The following is a 24,114-nucleotide window of genomic DNA, read 5'->3' as shown; positions in this document are numbered from 1 at the left end:
GAATCGAAACACCAATGACAGAACTTGGAGAAATAGTTCTAAAATTCATTTGGAAGAATAGAAGACCCAGAATACCTAATGCAATCTTGACTAGGAAAAGTAATGCTGGAGTCATCATAATAACCAAATTCAAATTATATCACAGAGCTATAGTCACAAAAACAACATGGCATGAAAACAGACATGTAGACCAATGGAGTAGAAGACATAGAGATAAATCTACACAGATGCAGTCATTGAACCTTTGACAAAAGCATCAAAAACATATTGGAAAAAAGACAATCTTTAAAATGTTTTCACTTTTTAATTTGTCATTTTTTGATATACATGACAATAGAGTTTAACTTTGACATATTATACATATGTTGAGTACCCTTTATTCTAATTAGGATACCACAACTTGTGATTGTACATGATGTGGAATTTCACTGGTTGTGTATTCATAATGAACATAAGAAAGTTATGTCTGACTCATTCTACTGTATTTCCTATTTCCATCCCCACTACCTTCCCTTCATTTCCCTTTGTCTGATCCAATGAACTTCTATTCTCCTCCCCCACATTGTGTGCTAGCATTTGCATATCAGAAAGAGTATTTGGATTTTGGTTTTGGGGGATTGGCATATTTTACTTAGCATGATAGTCTCCAGTTCCATCCATTTACTAGGAAATGCCATAATTTCATTCTTCTTTATGGCTCACTAATATTCCATTGTGCGTATATACACAACATTTTCTTTATCCATTCATATGTTGAAGGGCATTTGGGTTGGTTCCTTAGCTTGAATATTGTGAATTCAGCTACTATAAACATTGATGTGGCCACATCACTATAGTGTGTTGATTTTAAGTCCTTTGGGTATATGCCAAGGAGTGGGATAACTGGGTCAAATGAATTCCTTATTACCAGTGTTCTGAGAAATCTTCAAACTGCTTTTCAGAGTGGTTGCAGCAATGTACAAATGAATCTTTTTATCCATATCCTCATCAACATTTAGTGTTACTTGTATTCTAAATAATTGTCATTCTAACCAGAGAGAGATGGACTCAGTGTAGTTTTAATTTGCATTTCTCTAATTGCTAGAGATGTTAAACATTTTTTCATAAATTTTTTGACAATTCATCATATATCTTCTGTGAAGTGTCTGTTCAGTTTCTTAGTCCATTTATTGTTTTTTTTCTTTTGGTTTTAATTTTTTTAATTTACCATTTTGAAATTAATTTAAAAAAATTTATATATGACGATGGAATGCATTTATATATATATATATCTCAATTTTTCACATCTCTGGTTGTATACAAAGTATACTCACACACCAATTTGTGCCATCATACATGTACTTTGGATAATAATGAGCATCATATTCCACCATCATTTCTAACCCCATGCCCCCTGCCTTCTCTTCCCACCCCTCTGCCCTATCTAGAATTCATCTATTCCTCCCATGCTGCCCCTCCTACCCCACTATGAATCAGCCTCCTTATATCAGAGAAAACATTTGGCATTTGTTTTTTTGGGATTGGCTAACTTCACTTAGCATTATCTCCTCTAACTCCATCCATTTACCTGCAAATACCATTAATTTATTCTCTTTTATTGCTGAGTAATATTCCATTGTGTATAAATGCCACATTTTTAAAATACATTCATCTACTGAAGGGCATCTAGGTTGGTTCCACAATTTAGCTATTGTGAATTGTGCTGCTAGAAATATTGATGTCGCTGTGTCCCTGTAGTATGCTGTTTTTAAGTCCTTTGGGTATAGAACAAGGAGAGGGATAGCTAGGTCAAATGGTGGTTCCATTCCCAATTTTCCAAGAAATCCTCATATTGTTTTCCATATTGGCTGCACCAATTTGCAGTCCCACCAGCAGTGTTTGAGTGTACCTTTTCCCCCACATCCTTGCTAACACTTATTGCATGGGCTCTCTTGTCCAGTGAGGATGTCCATGGAACAGGGTAGAGGAGAGTGTGGCTGCAGAGTCATTAATAAAGACCACGGAGACTAAGCAGGAATGAGGTCTAATTTTATTGCGCAGTTACCATGTATATATACTCAGGCAGTGCTAAGCAAATTATAGGCAGCCACCAATGCAATTTCTGCTAAATGTCCTTACAGCTACCAATCGAGGAGTGGGCCGTGGAGCAAGCAGACGGACGGCAACACATGGCCTCATGCCCAGGGCTGTGCCTACGGGGTAAACGGCCTGCCGCTCTCACGCACCTAGCACTAGTGGAGTGGCCTGACACTCAGATGCCCTTAGTGTATGCTATGTAAGCAGTACTCCATGCACTTATCCCCACATCTTATTGTTGTTTGTCTTCATAATAGCTGCCATTCTGACTGGAGTGAGATGAAATCTTAGAGTGGTTTTGATTTGCATTTCTCTAACTGCAAATGATGATGAACATTTTTTAATATATTTGTTGATTGATTGTATATCTTCTGAGAAGTGTTTGTTCAGGTCCTTGGCCAATTTATTGATTGGGTTATTTGTTTGTTTGTTTTGTTGTTGTTGTTTAGCTCTATGAGTTATTTATATATCCTAGAAACTTGTGCTTTATCTGATGTGTGAGGGGTAAAAATTTGCTCCCAAGATGTAAGCTCTCTTTTCATCTCACAGATTGTTTCTTTTGCTGAGAAGAAACTTTTTAGTTTGAATCCATCCCATTTAGTGATTCTTGATTTTAATTTTTGCGCTATAGGAGTCTTATTAAGGAAGCTGGGGCCTAATCCCACATGATGAAGATTAGGGCCTACTTTTTCTTCTGTTAGATACAGGGTCTCTGGTTTTATTCCTAGGTCCTTGATCCATTTTGAGTTGAGTTTTGTGCATAGTGAGAGATAGGGGTTTAATTTCATTTTGTTGCATATGGGTTTCCAGTTTTCCCAGCACCATTTGTTGTAGAACCTATCTTTTCTCCAATACAGTTTTTGGTGCCTTTGCCTAATATAAGATAATGGTAATTTTGTGGGTTAGTCTCTGTGTCCTCTATTCTGTACCATTGGTCTACCAATCTGTTTTGATGCCAATAGCATGCTGTTTTTGTTACTATTGCTCTGGAGTATAGTTTAAATTTTGGTATAGTGATGCCACCTGCTTCCCTCTTCCTGCTAAGGATTGCTTTAGCTATTCTGAATCTCTTATTTTTCCAAATGAATTTCATGACTGCTATTTGTTTTTTTTATGAGGAATGCCATTGGGATTTTTATTGGAATTGCATTAAATCTGTATAGTGCTTTTGGTAGTATCGTCATTTTGATAATATTAATTCTTCCTATTCAAGAGTAAAAGGTAGATATTTTCATCTTCTAAGGTCTTCTTTGATTTCTTTCTTTAGGGTTCTGTAGTTTTCATTGTACAGATATTTCAAGTATTTTATTTTATTTTATTTTGAGGCTGAGGATTTGTCACTGATATACAGAAATGCCCTTGATTTATGGGTGTTGATTTTATATCCTGATATTTTCTGAATTCATTTACTAGTTCTAGAAGTTTCCTTGTGGAATTTTTTGGGGGTCTTCTAGATATAGAATCATAGCATCAGCAAATAGAGATAATAGTTCTTCTTTTCCTATCTGTATCCCTTTAATTTCTTTCATCTGGTCTAATTGCTCTGGCCAGTATTTCAAGAACTATGTTAAATAGAAGTGGTTAAAGAGAGTATCTCTGTCTTCTTCCAGGTTTTAGAGGGAATGCCTTCAATATTTCTCCATTTAGAATGATGTTGGTATGGGGTTTAGCATAGATAGCCTTTATGATGCTCCTGTTATCCCTAGTTTTTCTAGTGTTTTGAATATGAAGGGATGCTGTATTTTGTTGAATGCTTTTTCTGTGTCTATTGAGATGATCATATGGTTCTTATCTTTAAGTCTATTGATGTGTTGAATTACATTTATTGATTTCTGTATGTTGAACCAACCTTGTATCGCTGGGATGATTCTCAGTTGGTCATGGTGCACTATCTTGTAAGAAAATGGATGGAATTGGAGAGTAGCATGTTGAGTGAAATCAGTCAGACTCAAAGAATCAACAGTACTATGTTTTCTCTCATATGTCAGAGCTAGAGAGAAAAAAGGGGGAAAATATTTCATGAAAATAGAAGAAAGACTAGTGGATTTTAGAAGGTGGTAGGGAGAAAAAAGGAGAGGTAGTAGTCAATGAAATAATCAAAGTATGTTAGCATGTATGAATACAAAACAATGAATTCTACTATTTGTATATTAAAATGCACCAGTTAAAATGAGAATTTAAAAAATGTTGAAAAGTGTAGATTTTGTATTAAGTGTATTTTACCACAAATTAAAATTAATTCTGTTTTCTATTGAGTAAAACAGTTTACAGTAGCTACTTATTGTTATATATAAAGTGTCCCCCAAAAGCTCATGTGCGAGATAATGCAAGAATTTTTAAGGGTGAAATAATTAGGTTATGAGAAGTACAGCTTAATCAGTACATTAATCCACTGATATGGATTAACTGGGTGTTCACTGTAGGCAGGTTGGGTGGGAAGTAGAGGAGTTATGTCACTGGGGTCATGCCTTTACAGTTTCTATTTTGTCTATGGTGAGTGGAGGTCTCTTTCTGCTTCTTGGTTGCCATGTCCTGAGCTGCTTTCCTTTCCCACACGCTTCCACCATATGCTGCCTCACTTGGACCTAGAATAGTGGAGTTGGCTGACCATGGACTGAACCTCTGAGACTGTGAGCCAAAATAAACTTTTCCTCCTTTATATTGTTTTTGTCAGGTCTTTGGGTCACAGTGATTAAAAAAAAAGCTGACTAAACCACTACAGAAATTCACTAATTAACTAGTGTTAGCTGTGTCTTTTACAGTATTTAGCCTTCTTATTATCATATGTGGGAGATGAGAGATGTGTTAGAATCTTCCAACATGATCTTGGAATGGTCATTTTTTTTTAATATTGTCACTTGATCTGCTCTATAATTCAAATCCAGGGTAGAGGATTTTCAAAATAATGAAATAGAGGAGATTGATTCCTGGCAGCTCCATAGCATGAAACCAAGAAAGCAGAAAGGCAGCTTCTCAGTAAGGTGGGTCTATGAACAAAAAAGGTGGGGGGACTTTATTGGAATTTAACACTGGACCTTCAAATCAGATTGGGGACTCGGAAGAGAAGGAGTTTAGAATGTACATACTTAAACTGATCTACAAGGTAAAGAATAAGGAAGGAAACCAGAGAGAAAATTCAGGAAGTGAAAGATCACTTCAATAAAGAGGGATTCTGAAAAAAAATCAAGCAGAAATATTCAAATAAATAAACCAAATTAAAAATTCAATGGAAAGGATCACCAACAGACCAGACCACTTGGAAGACAGACTTTCAGGCAATAAAGACAAAATATATAATTTTGAAAATAAAATTGACCACGGAGAAAAGATGTTAAGAGACCCTGACCAGAACTTCCAAGAAGTATGGGATAATTTGAAAAGATCAAATTTAAGACTTTTCAGGAGAGATGAAGGCTCAGAGATATAAACAAAAGGAATGCACAATCTTTTAAATGAAATAATATCAGAAAAGTTCCCAAACCTAAAGAATGAAATGGAAAATTAAAAAAATACAGAAGGGGCCAGACTGGAGGAGGAAACCCAGCCGGCGCCAGCCACGTGGCAGACCGGAGGAGGAGGTGGTGTGGGCTGCTGGGGTGTAGACGAAAGGAGGCACAGAACACAGAGGCTTTGCTTGCGGGTCACCAGATCGAGCTCGGTACAAACACAAGGCTTTCCCCAGCACTCCCCACCTCACCAAACACCTTACGAGAGAAACATATGGAACCTATCTTGGAAAATCCCATCAACCCTTAAAACCTATCAACCCTGGGGGCGTGGCTACCAGCAAGGTTCTGCGGCTGATCCAGGTACCCAGTTTCCAACTCCCCCAACCCTTAGTTGCGATTACTCAAAATTTTCCCCACAAGCTTTTGGGGGGGGTGTAGCTATCAACACAAAACAACAACTTACAGGCACCTGGTTTCCATCTCAGAGACTAGAGTAGGGAGGATACAGGTGGAAGCTCAAGTCCTTTCACACTGGCTTCATCCATTACCCTGAATGCAGAGGCTCAAGCTAGGAATAGAGAACGCCGCCTACTGGAAGAAAGGAAACAGAGTTCTGAGAGACTTTTTTTTTTCTTTCTTTTATTCTCTCTTTCTCTTCTCATCCATTCATCCAGTCTCCTCTACCCTTCCCCCTTTTGTCCTTACAACCTCAACATATGTGAAACCAAGAACTGTGCATGAAGTAGGACTTTAACAACTGAATCACCAGAATAATATAATATAGAGGAATTGCATATGCCTCACCTCCCCCCTTTTTTTTCTTATTTTCTTTTTCCCTCTCTCTTTTTTTCTCTTTCTTTCCTTGTTATTTTTTTCCTTCTTACTCCCTCTATCCCACTTTCAACCCCTTAACTTTTACTATTTATATGTAGGGTAACTTTCTAAATACAGATAGGAGTTTGAATCTATACATTCTTCCGCAAATTATCTGTCTATTGGTTAGAGTTCTTCAAAATTGCTAAGTTAGAATAACCCCATACCCTCACTCCTTTTTCCCTAAACATAACATCCTACATCTGAAATTCAGTTTTCTATATGCCACCAGAAATGGTATGCCTTTTATGAAACTAATGACTATATTTTAAAATAATAATTGATGCCAACATCTATAGACTTAGAGTCTAGCTATAAATGTATTAATAATGAAAACTTGCAATTAGATGATGTACTATTGATATTGGGAACTGTTAACATTGTCTTTTTCTACAAAAGAGAGATTTTTGGAACCATACAAGAGCAATATAAATATATAGGGGGAAAATCATTAACACAACAGTTTCACAAACCTGGAAAGAAACGTGAGCAGTATGAAAAGACAAGGAAAGAAAGGACCACAAACAATGCAGGTCAATTCAACATTAGAAGAGGTAATATCTGCAGCAGATGGAATGTCAGAAAAAGAGTTCAGGATATACATGCTTCATATGATCTGGAGTCTCAAGGAAGACATTAAACAGCAAATGCAGACAATGAAAGATCACTTTGACAATGAATTACATAAACAAATCCAAGAAGCAAAAGATCAACTCTACAGGGAGATAGAGGTTAAAAAAAAACCAGAAATCCTGGAAATGAAGGAAATAATAAGCCAAATTAAAAACTCAAATGAGAGTATTACCAGCAGAGTAGAACACTTAGAAGATAGAACATCAGACAATGAAGACAAAATATTTCAACTTGAAAAGAACATAGACAGCTCAGTGAGACTGTTAAGAAACCATGAGCAGAACATCCAAGAAATATGGGATAACAAAGAGACCAAACTTAAGAGTTATTGGGATACAGGAAGGTATAGAGGGCCAAACCAAAGGAATGAGCAATCTGTTCAATGAAATAATACTAGAAAACTTCCCAGACTTGAAGAATGAAACAGAAATCCAAATCCTAGAAGCCTACAGGACGGCAAATGTGCAAAATCACAAGAGATCCACACCAAGACACATTGTAATGAAGATGCCCAATATACAGAATAAGGAGAGAATTTTAAAAGCCACAAGAGAAAGGAAGCAGATTACATTTAGGGGTAAACCATTCAGGATAATGGCTGATCTTTCAACACAGACTCTGAAAGCTAGAAGATCCTGGAACAACATATTTCAAATGCTGAAAGAAAATGGGTTCCAATCAAGAATCGTGTATCCAGCGAAATTAAGCTTCAGGATTGAAGATGAAATAAAAACCTTCCACAATAAACAAAAGTTAAAAGAATTTGCAGCTAGAAAATCAGCACTTCAAAACATCCTTGGCAAAACATTACATGAAGAGGAAATGAAAAATAACAATGAAAACCAACAGTGGGAGGTAGTACAGTAAAGCAAAAGCTAATCAAAGAGGAAAAACAAATCATGTTAAGTAGCAAAAATAACCAAATATGGCTGGAAATACACACCATGTCTCAATAGTAACCCTAAAGGTTAATGGCTTAAATTTACCAATCAAAAGACATAGGCTAGTAGACTGGATTTAAAAAAAAATCCAACAATATGCTGCCTACAGGAGACTCATCTGATAGGAAAAGACATACACAGACTGAAGGTGAAAGGTTTGGAATAATCATACCAATCACATGGACCTCGGAAGCAAGCAGGGGTGTCCATACTCATATAAAATAAAATAGACTTCAAGCCAAAGTTAATCAAAAGGGATAATGAAGGACACTATATACTGCTCAAGGGAACCTTACACCAACAAGACTTAACGATCATTAATATATATGCCCCAAACAATGGTGCAGCTATGTTCATCAAACAAACTCTTTTCAAGTTCAAGAGTCAAATAGACCACAACACAATAATCATGGGAGATTTTAACACACCTCTCTCACCACTGGACAGATCTTCCAAACAAAAGTTGAATAAAGAAACTATAGAACTCAATAATACAATTAATAACTTAGATTTAATTGACATATATAGAATATACCACCCAACATCAAGCAGATGCATTTTTTTCTCATCAGCATATGGATCCTTCTCAAAAATAGACCATATATTATGTCATAGGGCAAATCTTAGCAAATACAAAGGAGTAGAGATACTACCATGCATTTTATCTGATCATAATGGAATGAAATTGGAAATCAATGATAAAATAAGGAAGAAAAATTCCTACATCACATGGAGAATAAACAATATGCTACTGAATGAACAAAGGGTTACAGAAGACATCAAAGAGGAAAATAAAAAATTCTTAGAGGTAAATGAAAACTCAGACACAACATATTGAAATCTCTGGGACACTATGAAAGCAGTACTAAAAGAAAAATTTATTTTATGAAGATCATTCCTTAAAAGAAGAAAAAGCCAACAAATAAATGACCTCACATTACATCTCGAAGCCCTAGAAAAAGAAGAACAAATCAGCAGCAAATGCAGTAGAAGTGAAGAAATAATTAAAATCTGAGCTGAAATCAATGAAATTGAAACAAAAGAAACCATTGAAAAATTGACAAAACTAAAATTTGGTTCTTTGAAAAAATAAATAAGATTGATAGACCATTAGCCATGCTAATGAAGAGAAGAAGAGAGAGAACCCAAATTACTAGCATATGGGATGAAAAAGGCAACATCACAACAGACACTTCAGAAATACAGAATATAATTAGAAATTATTTGGAAACCTTATACTCTAACAAAATAGAGGATAGTGAAGGCATCGATAAATTCCTTAAGTCATATGATCTGCCCAGATTGAGTCAGGAGGATATACACAACTTAAACAGACCAATATCAATTGAGGAAATAGAAGAAGCCATCAAAAGATTACCAACCAAGAAAAGCCCAGGACTGGATGGATGTACAGCAAAGTTTTACAAGACCTTTAAAGAAGAACTAATACCAATATTCTTCAATCTATTTCAGGAAATAGAAAAAGAGGGAATAATTCCAAATTCATTCTACGAGGCCAACATCACCCTGATTCCAAAACCAGATAAAGACACTTCAAAGAAAGAACACTTCAGACCAATATCCCTAATGAATATAGATGCAAAAATCCTCAATAAAATTCTGGCAAATCGTATACAAAAACATATCAAAAAGATCGTGCACCATGACCAAGTGGGATTCATCCCCAGGATGCATGGCTGGTTCAATATATGGAAATCAATAAATGTTATTCACCACATCAATAGACTTAAAGAAAAGAACCATATGATCATCTAGATAGATGCAGAAAAATACAGCATCCCTTTATGTTAAAAACACTAGAAAAACTAGGGATAATAGGAACTTACCTCAACATTGTAAAAGCTATCTACGCTAAGCCTCAGACCAGCATCATTCTAAATGGAGAAAAATTGAAGACATTCCCTCTAAAATCTGGAACAAGACAGGGGTGCCCTCTCTCACCACTTCTATTCAACATAGTTCTTGAAACACTAGCCAGAGCAATTAGACAGATGAAAGAAATTAAAGGCATAAAGATAGGAAAAGAAGAACTTAAATTATCACTATTTGCCGATGACATGATCCTATACCTAGCAGACCCAAAAAGCTCACCCAAGAAACTTCTAGAACTAGTCAATGAATTCATCAAAGTGGCAGGATATAAAATAAACACCCATAAATTAAAGGCATTCCTATATATCCGTGATAAATTCAATGAAATGGAAATGAGGACAACTACCCCATTCACAATATCTTCAAAAAAATAAAATAAAATACCTGGGAATCAACCTAACAAAAGAGGTGAAAAGATCTATATAATGAAAACTACAGAACTATAAAGAAAGAAATAGAAGAAGACCTTAGAAGATGGAAGGATATACCTTGCTCATGGATAGGCAGAATTAATATTATTAAAATGGCCATATTACCAAAAGCACTTTACAGATTCAATGCAATTCCCATCAAAATCCCAATGACATTCCTTGCAGAAATAGGAAAAGCAATCATGAAATTCATCTGGAAAAATAAGAGACCCAGAATAGCCAAAGTAATTCTAAGCAGGAAGAGTGAAACTGGTGGTAACGTGATACAAGATTTTAAACTATACTACAGAGCAACAGTAACAAAAACAGCATGGTACTGGCACCAAAACAGGCTGGTAGACCAATGGTACAGAATAGAGGACACAGAGACAAATCCACAAAATTACAACTACCTTAAATTAGACAAAGGTGCTAAAAGCATGCAATGGAGAAAGGATAGCATCTTCAACAAATAGTACTGGGAGAACTGGAAATCCATATGCAACAAAATGAAATTGAATCCCTTTCTCTCACCATGCACAAAAGTTAACTCAAAATGGATCAAGGAGCTAGGAATCAAACCAGAGACTCTGTGTCTAATAGAAGATAAAGTTGGCCCTAATCTCCATCACGTGGGGGCAGGCCCCAAATTCCTTAATAAGACATTATAGCACAAGAGTTAAAACCAATAATCAACAAATGGGATGAATTCAAACTAAAAAGTTTTTTCTCAGGAAGAGAAATAATGTGTGAGATGAATAGGAAGCCTACATCCTGGGAACAAATTTTTACCCCTCAAACATCAGATAGAGCTCTAATCTCTAGAGTATACAAAGAACTCAAAAAGTTAAACAACAAAAAAAAACCAAATAACCCAATCAACAAATGGGCCAAGGACCTGAACAGACACTTCTCAGAAGAGGATACACAATCAATCAACAAATACATGAAAAAATGCTCACCATCTCTAGCAATCAGAGAAATGCAAATTAAAACCACTCTAAGATACCATCTCACTCCAGTAAGAATGGCAGCCATTATGAAGTCAAACAACAACAAGTGCTGGTGAGGATGCAGGGAAAAAGGTACACTCATACATTGCAGGTGGGACTGCAAATTGGTGCAGCCAATTTGGAAAGCAGTATAGAGATTCCTTGGAAAGCTGGGAATGGAACCACCAATTGATCCAGCTATTCCCCTTCTCAGACTATACCCAAAAGACCTAAAAAGAGCATACTACAGGGACACAGCCACATCAGTGTTTATAGCAGCACAATTCACAATAGCTAGACTGTGGAACCAACCTAGATGCCCTTCAATAGATGAGTGGATAAAAAATGTGGCATTTATACACAATAGAATATTACTCAGCACTAAAAAATAACAAGATCATGGCATTTGCAGGAAATGGATGGCATTAGAGCAGATTATGCTAAGTGAAGTTAGCCAATCCCTAAAAAACCAATGCCAATGTCTTCTCTGATATAACAGGGGTGACTCAAAATGGGATAGGGAGGAAGAGCATGAGAAGAAGATTAGCACTAAGTAGGGAAGAGAGGTGGGAGGAAAAAGGAGGGAGAAGGGGAAGATGGAAGGAGACTCTCATCTTATACAGAATACATGTATGATGTTGTGAGGAAAAAAAAAGTGTGTCACATTAGATTGGGTAGAGAGAAGTGATGATGGAAGGGGAAGGAAGGGGAAGGGGGATAGGAAGGGCAGTGGAATAGAATAGACATTATTATTGCTGTATGTATATAGGTGACTGTGTAACCAATGTGATTCTGCAACCTGTACAATCAGAAAAATGAGAAATTATACCCCTTTTGATTCAAATGTATGAATTGTCAAGATCATTGTGCTGACATGTGTAGCTAATAAAAAAGAATGTATTTTAAATATTATTTCAGATTTAGAAATTTTTTTTCTTCCTGTCACAAAAGCAATCAAAATATCCAATTTGTAATGTTTAAAGAAAAAAAAAATACAGAAGGCTTACAGAACCCCAAATACATAAAATCACAACACACCCACATCAAGTCACATTATTATGAAAATGCCTGACATAAAGAACAAGAATAGACTTTTAAAGGTTGCCAGAAAAAAAGTCAGATTATGTGTAGAGGAAAACAAATCCAGATCTCAGCTGATTTCTCAACCCAGATCCTCAAAGCTAGGAGGTCTTGGAATAAAATATGCCAAGCTCTGAGAGAAAATGGATGTCAGCTAAGAATACTATACCCAGGAAAATAAAGCTTCAGAATTGACAATAAAATAAAAACTTTCCATGATAAACAAAAATTAAAAGAATTCACAACTAGAAAACCTATACTATAAAACATAATCAATAAAATATATCATGAAGAAGAAATGAAAAATAAAATTGAAAACTAGCAAAGGGAGAAAACTACACTAGAAGAATAGTCAATCAAAGGAGAAACCAATTCAAATAAAAACCAAAAGTAAATGAAAATAACAGGGAAAAATCATTTCTCAATTATAACATTGAAAGTAAATGGTCTAAATTCCTAAATCAAAAGACATAGACTGGGGCTGGGGCTGTGGCCCAGTGGTAGAGCAATTGCCTCTCACATGTGAGGCACTGGGTTTGATCCTTGGCACCATGTAAAAAATAAATGAATAAATAAAGATATTGTTCCATCTGCAGCTAAAAAATATTTTAAAAAAGACATAGACTGGTATATTGGATTAAAAAACAAGACCCAACAACAACATGATGTCTCTGAAAGACTCACTTTATAGGCAAAGATATTCACAGACTAAAGGTTAAAGGAGGAAAAAAATATATATTATTCACATGGATCTCATAAACAAGCAGCGAGGGGTTTTATCTTCATATCAAATAAAGTGCACTTTAAGCCAAAGCTAATCAGAAGGGACAAAGAAGGATATATCATACTCCTTAAGGGAATTATACATCAAGATGACATAACAATCACAAATATTTATGCCCCAAACATCTACATACATCAAACAAACCCTTCTCAATTTTAAGAATCCAAAAGACAACAGCACTATAATACTTGTTGACTTTAACATGCCTCTCTCATCACTGGATAGATACTCCAAGCAAAAACTAAATAAAGAACATATAGAACTACAAATACAAGCAATAATTTAGACTTAATAGATTTATGTAGAATATAGATTATTTCATCCATCAAGGACTAAATACACTTTTTTCTTACAGCACATGGATCCTTCTCTAAGTAGACCATATCTTAGGCTACCGAGCAACTCTTAGAGAATATAAAAGAATAGAGATAATACTTTGGAATCCATCAGATCATAATGAAATGACATTTGAAAACAATGATAAAATAAAAATAAAAGCTACTCTATCAACCTGGAGACTAAATGATATACTGTTGAATGACCGATGGATAACAGAAGAAATCAGGGATAAAATTAAAAAATTCTTAGCAGTAAATGAGAATAGCAATAGAATATATCAAAATCTCTAGTACACTATGAAGGAAGTTCTCAGAGGAAAGTTCACTGCATTCATCTCATGCTTTAAAAGGATAGAAAGTAAGTGTTGGCGAGGATGCAGGGAAAAAGGCACACTCATATACTGCTGGTGGGACTGCAAATTGGTTCAACCAATCTGGAAAGCAGTAGGGAGATTCCTTGGAAAACTTGGAATGGAACCACTATTTTATCCAGCTATCCCACTTCTCAGTTTATACCCAAAGGACTTAAACACAGAATACTACATTGATGCAGCCACATCAATGTTTATAGCAGTACATTTCACAATAGCTAAATGTGGAATCAACCTAGATGCCCTTCAATAGATGAATGGTTAAAGAAATTGTGGTACATATATACACAATGGAATATTACTCAGCAATAAAAGAGAACAAAATCATGGCATTTGCAGGTAAATGGATGGAGTTGGAGAATATAATGCTGAGTGAAGTTAGCCAATGGATGAACTTTAGATAGGGCAAAGGGGAGGGAGGGGCAGGGAGGGGCAATGGGTGTAGGAAAGATGGTGGAATGAGATGGACACCATCATCCTAAGTACATGTATGAAGACACAAACGGTGTGATTCTATTTTGTGTACAACCAGAGACGTGAAAAAATTGTGCTCTATATGTGTACTATAAATTGAAATGCATCTGCTATCATGTATAACAAATTAGAATAAATAAATAAGTTTTTAAAAAGGATAGAAAGTCAAAAATAGGGGGGAAAGTACACTCATACATGGCTGGTGGGACTGCAAATTGGTGCAACCAGTCTGGAAAGCATTATAGAGATTTTTCAGAAAACTGGGAATGGAACTTTCATTTGACGCAGTTATCCTACTCCTTGGCACGTATCCAAAGGACTTAAAATCAACATACTATAGTGACGTGGCCACATCAATTCACAATAGCTAAGTTATGGAACCAACTTAGGTGCCCTTCAACAGATGAATGAATAAAGAAATGTGATACACACACACACACACACACACACACACAAACACACTGGAATATTACTGAGCCATAAAAGAGAATGAAATTATGACATTTGCTGGTAAATGGATAGAACTAAATGGAGACTATTGTTCTCAGTGAAATGAGTCAACCACCCCGCCAAACCAAAGGCCAAATGTTTTCTCTGATATGTGGATGCTAATATAAAATGTGGGGGGATTGAAGAATTAAAGTTCATTGGATCAGACAAAAGGGAATGAACGGAAGGGAGAGGGAATGGGAATAGGAAAGAGAGCAGAATAAATCAGACATTACACGTTCACATATGAATTCATGACCAGTGTAACTCTACATCATGTACAACCACAATAATGGGAAGTTGTACTCTTATGTATGTGTGATAAGTCAAAGTACATTCTACTGTCATGTGTAACTATAAAGAACAAACAGAGAATTTAAAACCCCCAAATCCACAGTGATATGTACATTCAGGTTAATAACTATTACAATTTCTTAATTGTGTCTTTTACCTTATTACAATCCTCAATCTGTGGCCTTACCTCTGACCCAGGTTCCACCTGGGTTCACCAGTGCTTAGGAGAAAGTGACCTGATACTGAATGTACGACATTTTTATATCCCCAAGCTCCATTTCTGTCCCTGACTGCCCTCAATGTGGGGTTCAGTGTTATCCTCCTCTTGCTAAAAGCCAATATCCATACTGGCTAGCAGCAGCTGTCAACCCCTATTTGTTTTTCTCTCTCCCTGTGAGGAGGATGTTCTGCCAGTGTAGCAGGCCCAGAGCTACAAGTCAGTATGAAAGCAAAGACTGAGAGCATTTGTCACGCCTTCTCCCTCAGGCCTTGGGCCAGGAATCCCCAAGCAGGTTCTGAGCCTGTCCCATGATCTCTCATAGCTGTACCTTTACATTATGCACCATGCTTCGCGTTCTCTCATCCTTTTTGTCTCTGGCCCTCCTTGCCTGGTTGCCTTCCACTATACCTCTTGAGCTTGATCCTCATGTCAGCATCTGCTTCCAGAGCATCTACATCCAGGCACCTCTATCTCCTGAAGGCACTCGGTGCAAGTGTGGCTGGAACTCAGGTCAGGAGACACTCCCTCTCATTGCTGGTCCAGCCCAACCCATCCTGCCTGGTTCCTGTCCCTCCCTACTGTGTAAAAATCGCATGCAAGAGTTTTGACTGGAGGAGGCGAGGACACATGTTGGAAGGGACAGGGTGTGATGGCAGAGAGGAGGCTCACAGGGAGGAGTTTGGTGGCCCAGCAGATAAGATTATAGGCTCCGGTAGGACTGGAACTGGCAAGTGTAAAGGCAGGGGTTGCGTGTGCCTGCACCAAGCTATTTCCAGCTGGGAGAATGGTTCTGCCCTGGGCCCCGCTGCTGCTTCTCTTAGGTCGCCAGCTCCTGGCGAGTCCTATCTTATATAGAGAAGAAACAACTAAGCCAGAAGACCCAATTGTCAAGGATCAGTACTTCCCTCCTACATTGGAGTTTGCCGTGTACAAATTTAACCGTCTCAATGAAGACCAGTTTGCTTACAAGTTGTTGAAAATCCTGAATGCCAAGAAAGTGGACGTGAGTGTTATCCTCTCCTCTCTTGCCCTCTGCACCTGCCACTCAGTGAGAGACCATGGGGGTGGGGGGGTATCGTTAATGAATATGTTTTTTCAACATTTGTAGTTCATACTTTGGTTAAATATAACCTACTTCATTTAGTTTTAGTATTTAGAATGTATTTGACTTAGAAATTCTTTTAAATTAGGTAAATGTTTACTCATGTACCAACTTTTTCGTGTTTGTGAAATGATTTAAATGAATGATTTTGAAATAAGATTAAATGACTAACAAAAGAAAATGCCCATAGATAGAGACTGATAAAATATGTCAAACATAATATTTAAAAAAAAGATAATTAGGAAAAGTGAAAGAGTTAAAAAAATACGAGAGAGAGAGAGAGAGAGAGAGAGAGAGAGAGAGAAAGAGAGAGAGAATGAATTGAAGGAAAAATTGGATCCACCATCAGACTCAAGAGCCACTGTGGGCTCAGCTCCCTTTTCTGATTTCTCGCTGCTCTGGACTCCTAAGTGTGTCTCTACATAGTAAATTGACATTATCAGACACTGCCTTTGGCCATTCTTATTCTTATTAGTAAAATGTTCTTCCTTGAAAGCAATCTCTATAGAGCACCACTTGGAGTACGTTTTATCTCCTAATGGAGCACTTCTAGTTTCATGAGGGAGAGCATCACTCTTCCTCCGCTCTGACAGACTGTAAGAAGGGCAGAGGGACTCCAACCCCACAGAGAGCTGAAGCCTCCGGGGCAGCTCGTGTGCAGCATCCTGGCTGGTTGTGCTGCCCTGTGCCTTCTCAGTCTGGAGCCTGACCTCTGGCCCTGGCAGATGGAGGGTCATTTTGGTGGGTTGGGAAGAATGGATGGATGGGGTGGGATGACATGGACTGTAAGGAAGTAGAATGGAGTGGGATTAAGTGAAAAGAACAAATTGAAAATATGCACTTTTAAAGAGGACCAGAAGTTGTTTTCCATCTGATGCTGTTGTTCCAGCCATGTGTTGCCCACGTGTAGCAGGACCACTGGCAGCAATTTTCTTGCTGCAGCTCAGAGCAAAGCATAGACAACAAGTTATAGAGGAGGCTCCTTCTTTTGGGACTGAGATGATCCGTCAAGGACTTGGAGAGCCATTGCCACGCCAACCACGGCACCTGTCTTCTGGGAATGCAGTCTTAGGTTCAGATGCTTCCTGAGAGTGAGGCTGGTATCTCAGTATGGTAGAGTGGGGGCAAGAGAGGTGGAAATGGGTGACACAGTAGTGTGTGTGAATCAGACTATATCATCCCTAAGCCTCCACCAGGCCCATTTGCTCCTTACTCTTAATTTCTGATCTAGAGAAAATGCCCTGGTTTTCAGTGAGCACATGGGTGAGCTAAAAAATAGAGGATTCTAGTCTCTCCCTAGATTGAACCCAATCACACAATCAAATTGTTGCCAAGGACAACAAGAAGGGTCATTTACTCTAGTCTTTTTGTGCTGGCAGGTGGATTCTCCATTGGTTTTCGCCATGAATGTGAAGCTGGGCAGAACCAAGTGTTACAAATTTGAGGACAACATTGACAACTGCCCTTTTCAAGATACCCCAGGGCGGAAAAGGGTAAAATAGAATGCCAGCCTTCCATGTGTTCACAGATGTGGGCTCTGTTTGTGCATGAAGTGGGGTGTAGGAGCAACTCACAATGTCACTTTTAGGGACCTAGAGGAGTGAGCCAGCAGCAGGCCCCATCAGGCCACCCTGCGTAAGCCTCAAGGGGAGCTCATCTCACAGGCTTCTCGTGGGTCCGTTGAAGCGCCCTGTCCAACCTGAGTTCCCAACTCTGGCCACTCATGCCATTGTAGCTGCCTGCTTCCTGGGACACATGGCCTTCAGACTGCTCATGTTCCCCTTGGTCCTTGTCTTTTGGGCCTGAGTAGACAATGTCCCTTACCTGGTCTCCACTTCTCCACTCCCCTGCCTTTGGGAAACGTGTGCTGATAGTATTCCAACATTGCTTTTGCCTGAATGTGCCATTTTTAAGGGCCCACTATACTGCCCCTGAGCTTGGGGGTTGGCAGGTGAGAAGTGCCCCACTACCCTCCTTCCCAGGCTCTGTCTTGGGCTCTCATGAGCTGTAGCACCTGTTTGGGGTATAAGGATAAGGTAAAACCCATCTCTATGAACAACCCTTCCTATAATTAGTAAACCTTCTTATCAGAGGCTTAACCAGCATATGACCTAATTGAATATATTTGAAAGCTGCTTACACTGAGATGAAGCATCCCACTTGAGCTGTTAGGGTCTTTTTTTTTAATACTTATTTTTTATTTATCAGCGGACACAACATCTTTGTTTGTATGTGGTGCTGAGGATCGAACCTGGTCTGCACACATGCCAGGCAAGCACGCTACCGCTTGAGCCACATCCCCAGCCCAAGCTGTTAGGGTCTTAAATCACACAGAGAAATCTTGGTAGTTCTTCTGTAGGTCACTGACATCATACTTACATCACTGGGGAAATTGATGTAAGTATGCTTGGGTCAAGATAATTCTTCTGAACCAGACACAGGTCAGGACTCTCCCAGTTTTCAGACTGGTGTTCTCATCTGAGGGCACATGTCATTTCCCTCACCTGCTGACCTACCAAAGGGATAAGACTGAGATTGACCTTAAGATGCACCACAAACCTTCTCAGCCTCCTCCACTCACCGCACCTTTGTTTTCTTTTTCCCTCAGACCCTCAACTGCTTCTTTGTAGTCAGTACCTATCCTTGGAGAACAGCTTTCGAACTCCTGAAAAATGTGTGTATGTACTGACCCCTTTGACTGGGATACAGACAAAAGCCTATCCACATGCTTCTCTCCTCCTATGAATACCAGCACTTCTCTCAAGGTGGCACTTTAATGGCTAAGCATGTGTATGCTTGCTTGTTCTTGACCAAGTATGTGGATATTATCTAAGAAAATACACACTGATCCAGTTTCATCACACAGAATAATTCATTAAACATTGGCATTTCTAAAACTTTGCATGCTGTGGTTCTGGAGACAGTGGCCTGGGAAGTTGGTGGAGACTTCCCAGTGAACTCTGGGTTGCTAGGATCCTCCCTTCCACATCCTGGACCTTCTGAGTCTGCCACTGGTGGCATCTGTGCTGCTGTGTCAGAGATCATGAACCATGATCCATTAGGTCAGAGGCACAATAACTATGTCCTCCCAGGATACAAGATATACAGAAGGTTTCCAGAGAGGACTACAGAGCCCTCACAATAGATATGGCCTCTGATCTTCAGGGACTGAGTCACATGCCTTCCTTGGTCCCATGCCAGGTTTGGTATATGAAGGAAGAACCTCCATCTTAACCCTCAAAGTGTAGTCCTAGCCCTAACCTCTTAAGATACACATCCTGGAAGCCTCTCAGAAGTATAGGACTTCAGGGATACCTGTCCTTTGGAAAAACGTCTTTGACAGATCCCTGGCATAGTATATTTCATTTAGAATGGAGGCTAAATAATACATAAAAGTGTAGGATCAGTTTGAGAAAGAAACTGATCAAGCTACTTGCTCTCTGCCTGGAAGGGTGTCTAGTTGCCAAGGTTACACCCCCAGTGTTTTGCTTCATCCTACTGTGCCCCACCTTTTATGCCATCTCCCAATAGTCCATTCAGCTATCAAAGGATTAATCTACTGTTGAGGTCAGAGCCATCACGATCCAGTCATTTTCCAAAGGTCCTGTCTCTGGACGTAGTTGGAGATTGGGCATCAAATCTTTAAAACAACAGCTGTTGGGGACAATCCAGATCTAAACGATAATGTTCTGTTCTTGACCCTCCCCAAATTTATGACGTCCTCACTCTGCAAAAATAAGTTCATCTTGAGGAGTTCCCATAATCTTAAAACTTTTAGCCTTACTCAATAGTCCAAGTCCATGGACTCCTCTGAGATCCAAGACAAACTCTTAACTGTAAGCTAAACAAAATCAAAAGCAATTTACACATAAATAACATGTAATGGTCCAGTAAACATTTCCATTCCAAAAGGGAGGAATGGGGGAATAAAAAGAAAGGATGGGGTATTTCTCACCCTGCACAAAACTCAAAGTGAATCAAAGACCTAGAAATTAGACCAGAAACCCGACTAGCAGAAAATGTAGGCTCCACACTCCAGCATATTGGTTCAAGAACTGACTTCCTTAACAAGACTCCTAAAGCACAAGAAGTAAAATCAAGAATTAATAAATGGTATGGCACCAATCTAAAAAGCTTCTTCACAACAAAGGAAACAATCAAGAATGTGAATAGAGAGCCTACAGACTGGGAGAAAATATTTTCCACCTGCACCTCAGATAAAGAGTTAATTTCCAGGATGTATAAAGAACTCAAAAAACCTAGCTCCAAAGGGGGAGGGGAGCAAACACAAATAGCCTGACCAATAAATGGGCAAAGAAACTGAACAAGCACTTCTCAAAAGAAGAAATACAATCAATCAACACATACATGAAAAAATGTTCAACATCTCTAGCAATTAGAGAAATTCAAATTAAAATTACACCAAGAGTTCATCTTAGTCCCTTCAGAATGGAGATTATCAAGAATATAAATAGCAGTAAATGTAGGGAAAAAGGTCAACTCATACATTGTGGGAGTGCAAATTGGTGCAACCACTCTGGAAAGCAGTATGGAGAGTCTTTAGAATACTGGGAATGGAACCTTCATTTGATCCATTTTATCCCATTTCCTGTCATATACCCAAAGGACTTAAAATCAGCATACTATAGTGATTCAGCCACATTAATGTTTATAGCAGCTCAATACACAACAGCTAAGCTACAGAACCAACCTAGGTGCCCTTCAACAGATAAAAGGATAAAGAAAATGTGATACACACACACAGTGGAATATTACTTAGCCATAAAGAAGAATGAAATTATGGCATTTGCCAGCAAATGGATGAAACTGGAGACTATCATACTAAGTAAAATAAGCCAATCCCCCCAAAACAAAAATCTGAATGTTCTCTCTGATATGTGGATGCTAGCACACAATAAGGTGGGCAGGGAAGAATAGAAATTTATTGGATTATACAAAGTATAATGAAGGGAAGGGAGGAGGACAGGATTAGGAAGAACAATATGTTCATATATAAATACATGACCAGAATAACTCCATATCATGTACAACCACAAGAATGGGATATTATATTCCTTGAATTATACTATGTCAAAATACATTCTTCTATCAATAATAAGAAGAAAAACAAAATAACAGGTACTTCTCAGAAGAAGAAATATGAATGGTCAACAAATATAAGAAAACATCTCTAGCAATTAAAGAAATTAACATTAATGCTACACCAAGATTTTATCTAACTCGACTCAGAATGGCAATTATTAAGAATACAAGTAATAATAAATGTTGGTGAGGATGTGGGGAAAAGGGTACACTCATACATTGCTAATGGGGAAGGGTACACTCATACATTGCTAGTGGGACTGCAAATTGGTACAACCACTCTGGAAAGCAGTATGGAGTTTACTCAAAAAATTAGGAATGGAACCATCATTTGACCCAGTTATCTCACTCCTCAGTATATATCCAAAGGAGTAAAAATCAGTATATTACAGTGAAACAGCCACAGTTCAACTCACAGGAGCTAATCTATGAAACCAACTTAGATACCCTTCAATAGATGAAAGGATAAAGAAATTGTGGTATATATACACAATAGAGTATCACTCAGCCATAAAGGAAAAATAATGATTTTATGACATTTGCCAGTAAATGGATGGATCTGGAGACTATCATTCCAAGTCCACCAAAAGCAAAGGTCAAATGTTTTCTGTGATATGTGGAAGCTACCCACAATAAGGGAAGGAAGAAGAAGACTATATGTTTAGTAGGTTAGACAAAGGGGAATGAAAGGAAGAGAGAAGGGATAGGAAAAGGAGAGAGTGGGATTAATCTGAAATAATTTTCCTATGTACTTATATGAATATGCCATAGTGAATCCCACCATCATGTATATCCATAAAAATGGTCCTCACTAGAATAAGATATATTCCATGCTATATAATTATATCAAAATGAATTATACTGTCATGTATAACTAAAAAGAACCAATTAAAAAAAAAGAAGGAATGGGTCCCAACATAATGGAAACCCAGAAGGGCAAACCTTAAGTCCTGTAGCTCCACATCTGGCATCCAGAGCATGTGGAAGCCATATGCACCCATGGGATTGGGGAAACCCTGAACCTATGGCCTTGCAGTTTGCAAGCCACATGACCTCTCTCTTTGGCTGGCACTGCTTGCTTTCTGTAGCTTACCTTAGCAGATGTTCTACATTATTGCTATCTAATTTCTTAGGAATCTATTGCAGCTTCAAATTAATTCTAACAGCTTAATTTATTACCCTCTTAGTGGCTGCCTGTGGGCAGTCTGATTGTGGGACCCTGCCTGGTCTCTCAGGCTTTCCTTTGGTATCCTCTTGGAAGCCTCTCTGACCCCATAACTCTTGCGTTTTTCTTGCTTGCCAAAGCAGCAAAAAGTGGATGATTTCATGGGCAACTGTCAGCAGGAGCAGTAACTGAGCATGACTATAGCAACCTCTGAATTCCTGGGCAACTGAGTATGGTGAAATGAATCCTGGGGAAACAATTTTCTAAACCACCAAGTGAGAGAAGAATGCGCTCTTTCAAAACAAAGTGTTTCAAATGCATTTTCTGTTTTACATCCTGGGGTCTGGGATGGGTTGAGTATTGCTGAATCTTGAAAGCTCCTGAGGCATCTTTCTTATTATCTGGGCACAAAATATTTGGTTTCTCCTTAGTGCAACTAATTTCTTCAGCAACGACACCTTTCTTCGACCCAATTTTATATGTACTGTTCTGGTCAAACTGAAAATTAAAAAAAAAAAACAAACAAAAAAATAAAAAATAAAACTTGTTTTACTTTTCTTCTCTTGATTATCACAGTAAACCTGACTACAAGCTGACTGTACTGTCTGTTCCCTGCCTAAATACTGTACTGCATTGAAATCTTATCTATCAGATTAATTAGTTTGTAGTCTTTAATTTTAGCTTTAGGCAAAAATCTCAGAGCATGGCAGAAAATGTAGAAAAGTTCTTTGCCATAATGTAACATGAACAGCCTCTAGTTAATAGACTCCTCATTTAAAACCTCATGAGCACAGTATTTACTGTCCAAATTCCTAATGAGATTCTGGTCACCTGAAATCACACCAGATTTGTCCATTAAATTCTGCTTACAGCATTCTGCAATTCTCCAGCCTGCATTTCTAAACGTTTCTAAATTCCTCCCCAAAACCTGTTCCAAAGGGTTCTGAACTACAGTCAGGCATACTCTCAACCCCTACACAAAATTAGTACACATTTTATATGTTAACCAGTTTTTCATTGCTGTAAAAAAATAATCTCACATTAAAAATTTAAAAGAGGAAAGGCTTTTTGGCTCATGATTTCAGAAGTTTCAGTGGATGTGTGGCTGAGCCTGGGTTGGGACAGAACATCATGGCAAAAGGCCTTGACAGAGCAAAGATGCTTCTCTCAGAACAACCATAAAAGAGGGAGAGACAGAAAAATAGTTAGATAGATAGATGGATAAATAGATTGATAGATTGAGGGGTGATGTCAGAGCTGGATCTCATTGGATTAAGATAAGGTCCCCCAAGGGCATGCCCTTAGTGACATACTTCCTCCAAATATGCCTCTCCTACCTACAGTTTCCACCACTTCTTGGTAGTCCATTCTGTTATAAGTTGACTATCCACTTTGAAATCAAGCCTTCATGATCCAATCATTTTCCC

General features: G+C 38.1%; 1 protein-coding gene across 1 annotated transcript; it reads left to right on the top strand.

The window, feature by feature from the left end:
* The first annotated feature begins 16,101 nt into the window (after positions 1–16,101).
* On the top strand, positions 16,102–22,875 carry LOC139704635 (cystatin-9-like). The gene is made up of 3 exons (XM_071607425.1): positions 16,102–16,320; positions 17,799–17,912; positions 22,828–22,875. Exons 1-3 carry the CDS (start codon positions 16,102–16,104, stop codon positions 22,873–22,875), a joined length of 381 nt encoding a protein of 126 aa, XP_071463526.1.
* The last annotated feature ends 1,239 nt before the right edge of the window (positions 22,876–24,114 follow it).

The sequence above is a fragment of the Marmota flaviventris genome, chromosome 2 (genome assembly GCF_047511675.1).
Source record: "Marmota flaviventris isolate mMarFla1 chromosome 2, mMarFla1.hap1, whole genome shotgun sequence".
NCBI lineage: Eukaryota > Metazoa > Chordata > Mammalia > Rodentia > Sciuridae > Marmota > Marmota flaviventris.
Note: the sequence above shows the minus strand (reverse complement) of the source record. Positions and strands in the feature narration are given on the sequence as shown.

What these genes read in the sequence shown, in the direction of transcription:
- LOC139704635 (XM_071607425.1), top strand. Translation starts at nt 16,102, where the DNA reads ATGGTTCTGCCCTGGGCCCCGCTGCTGCTTCTCTTAGGTCGCCAGCTC. An exon ending in TGAATGCCAAGAAAGTGGAC is followed by an intron (nt 16,321 to 17,798) that starts GTGAGTGTTATC and finishes TTGTGCTGGCAG; the next exon opens with GTGGATTCTCCATTGGTTTT. An exon ending in ATACCCCAGGGCGGAAAAGG is followed by an intron (nt 17,913 to 22,827) that starts GTAAAATAGAAT and finishes TGCTTGCCAAAG; the next exon opens with CAGCAAAAAGTGGATGATTT.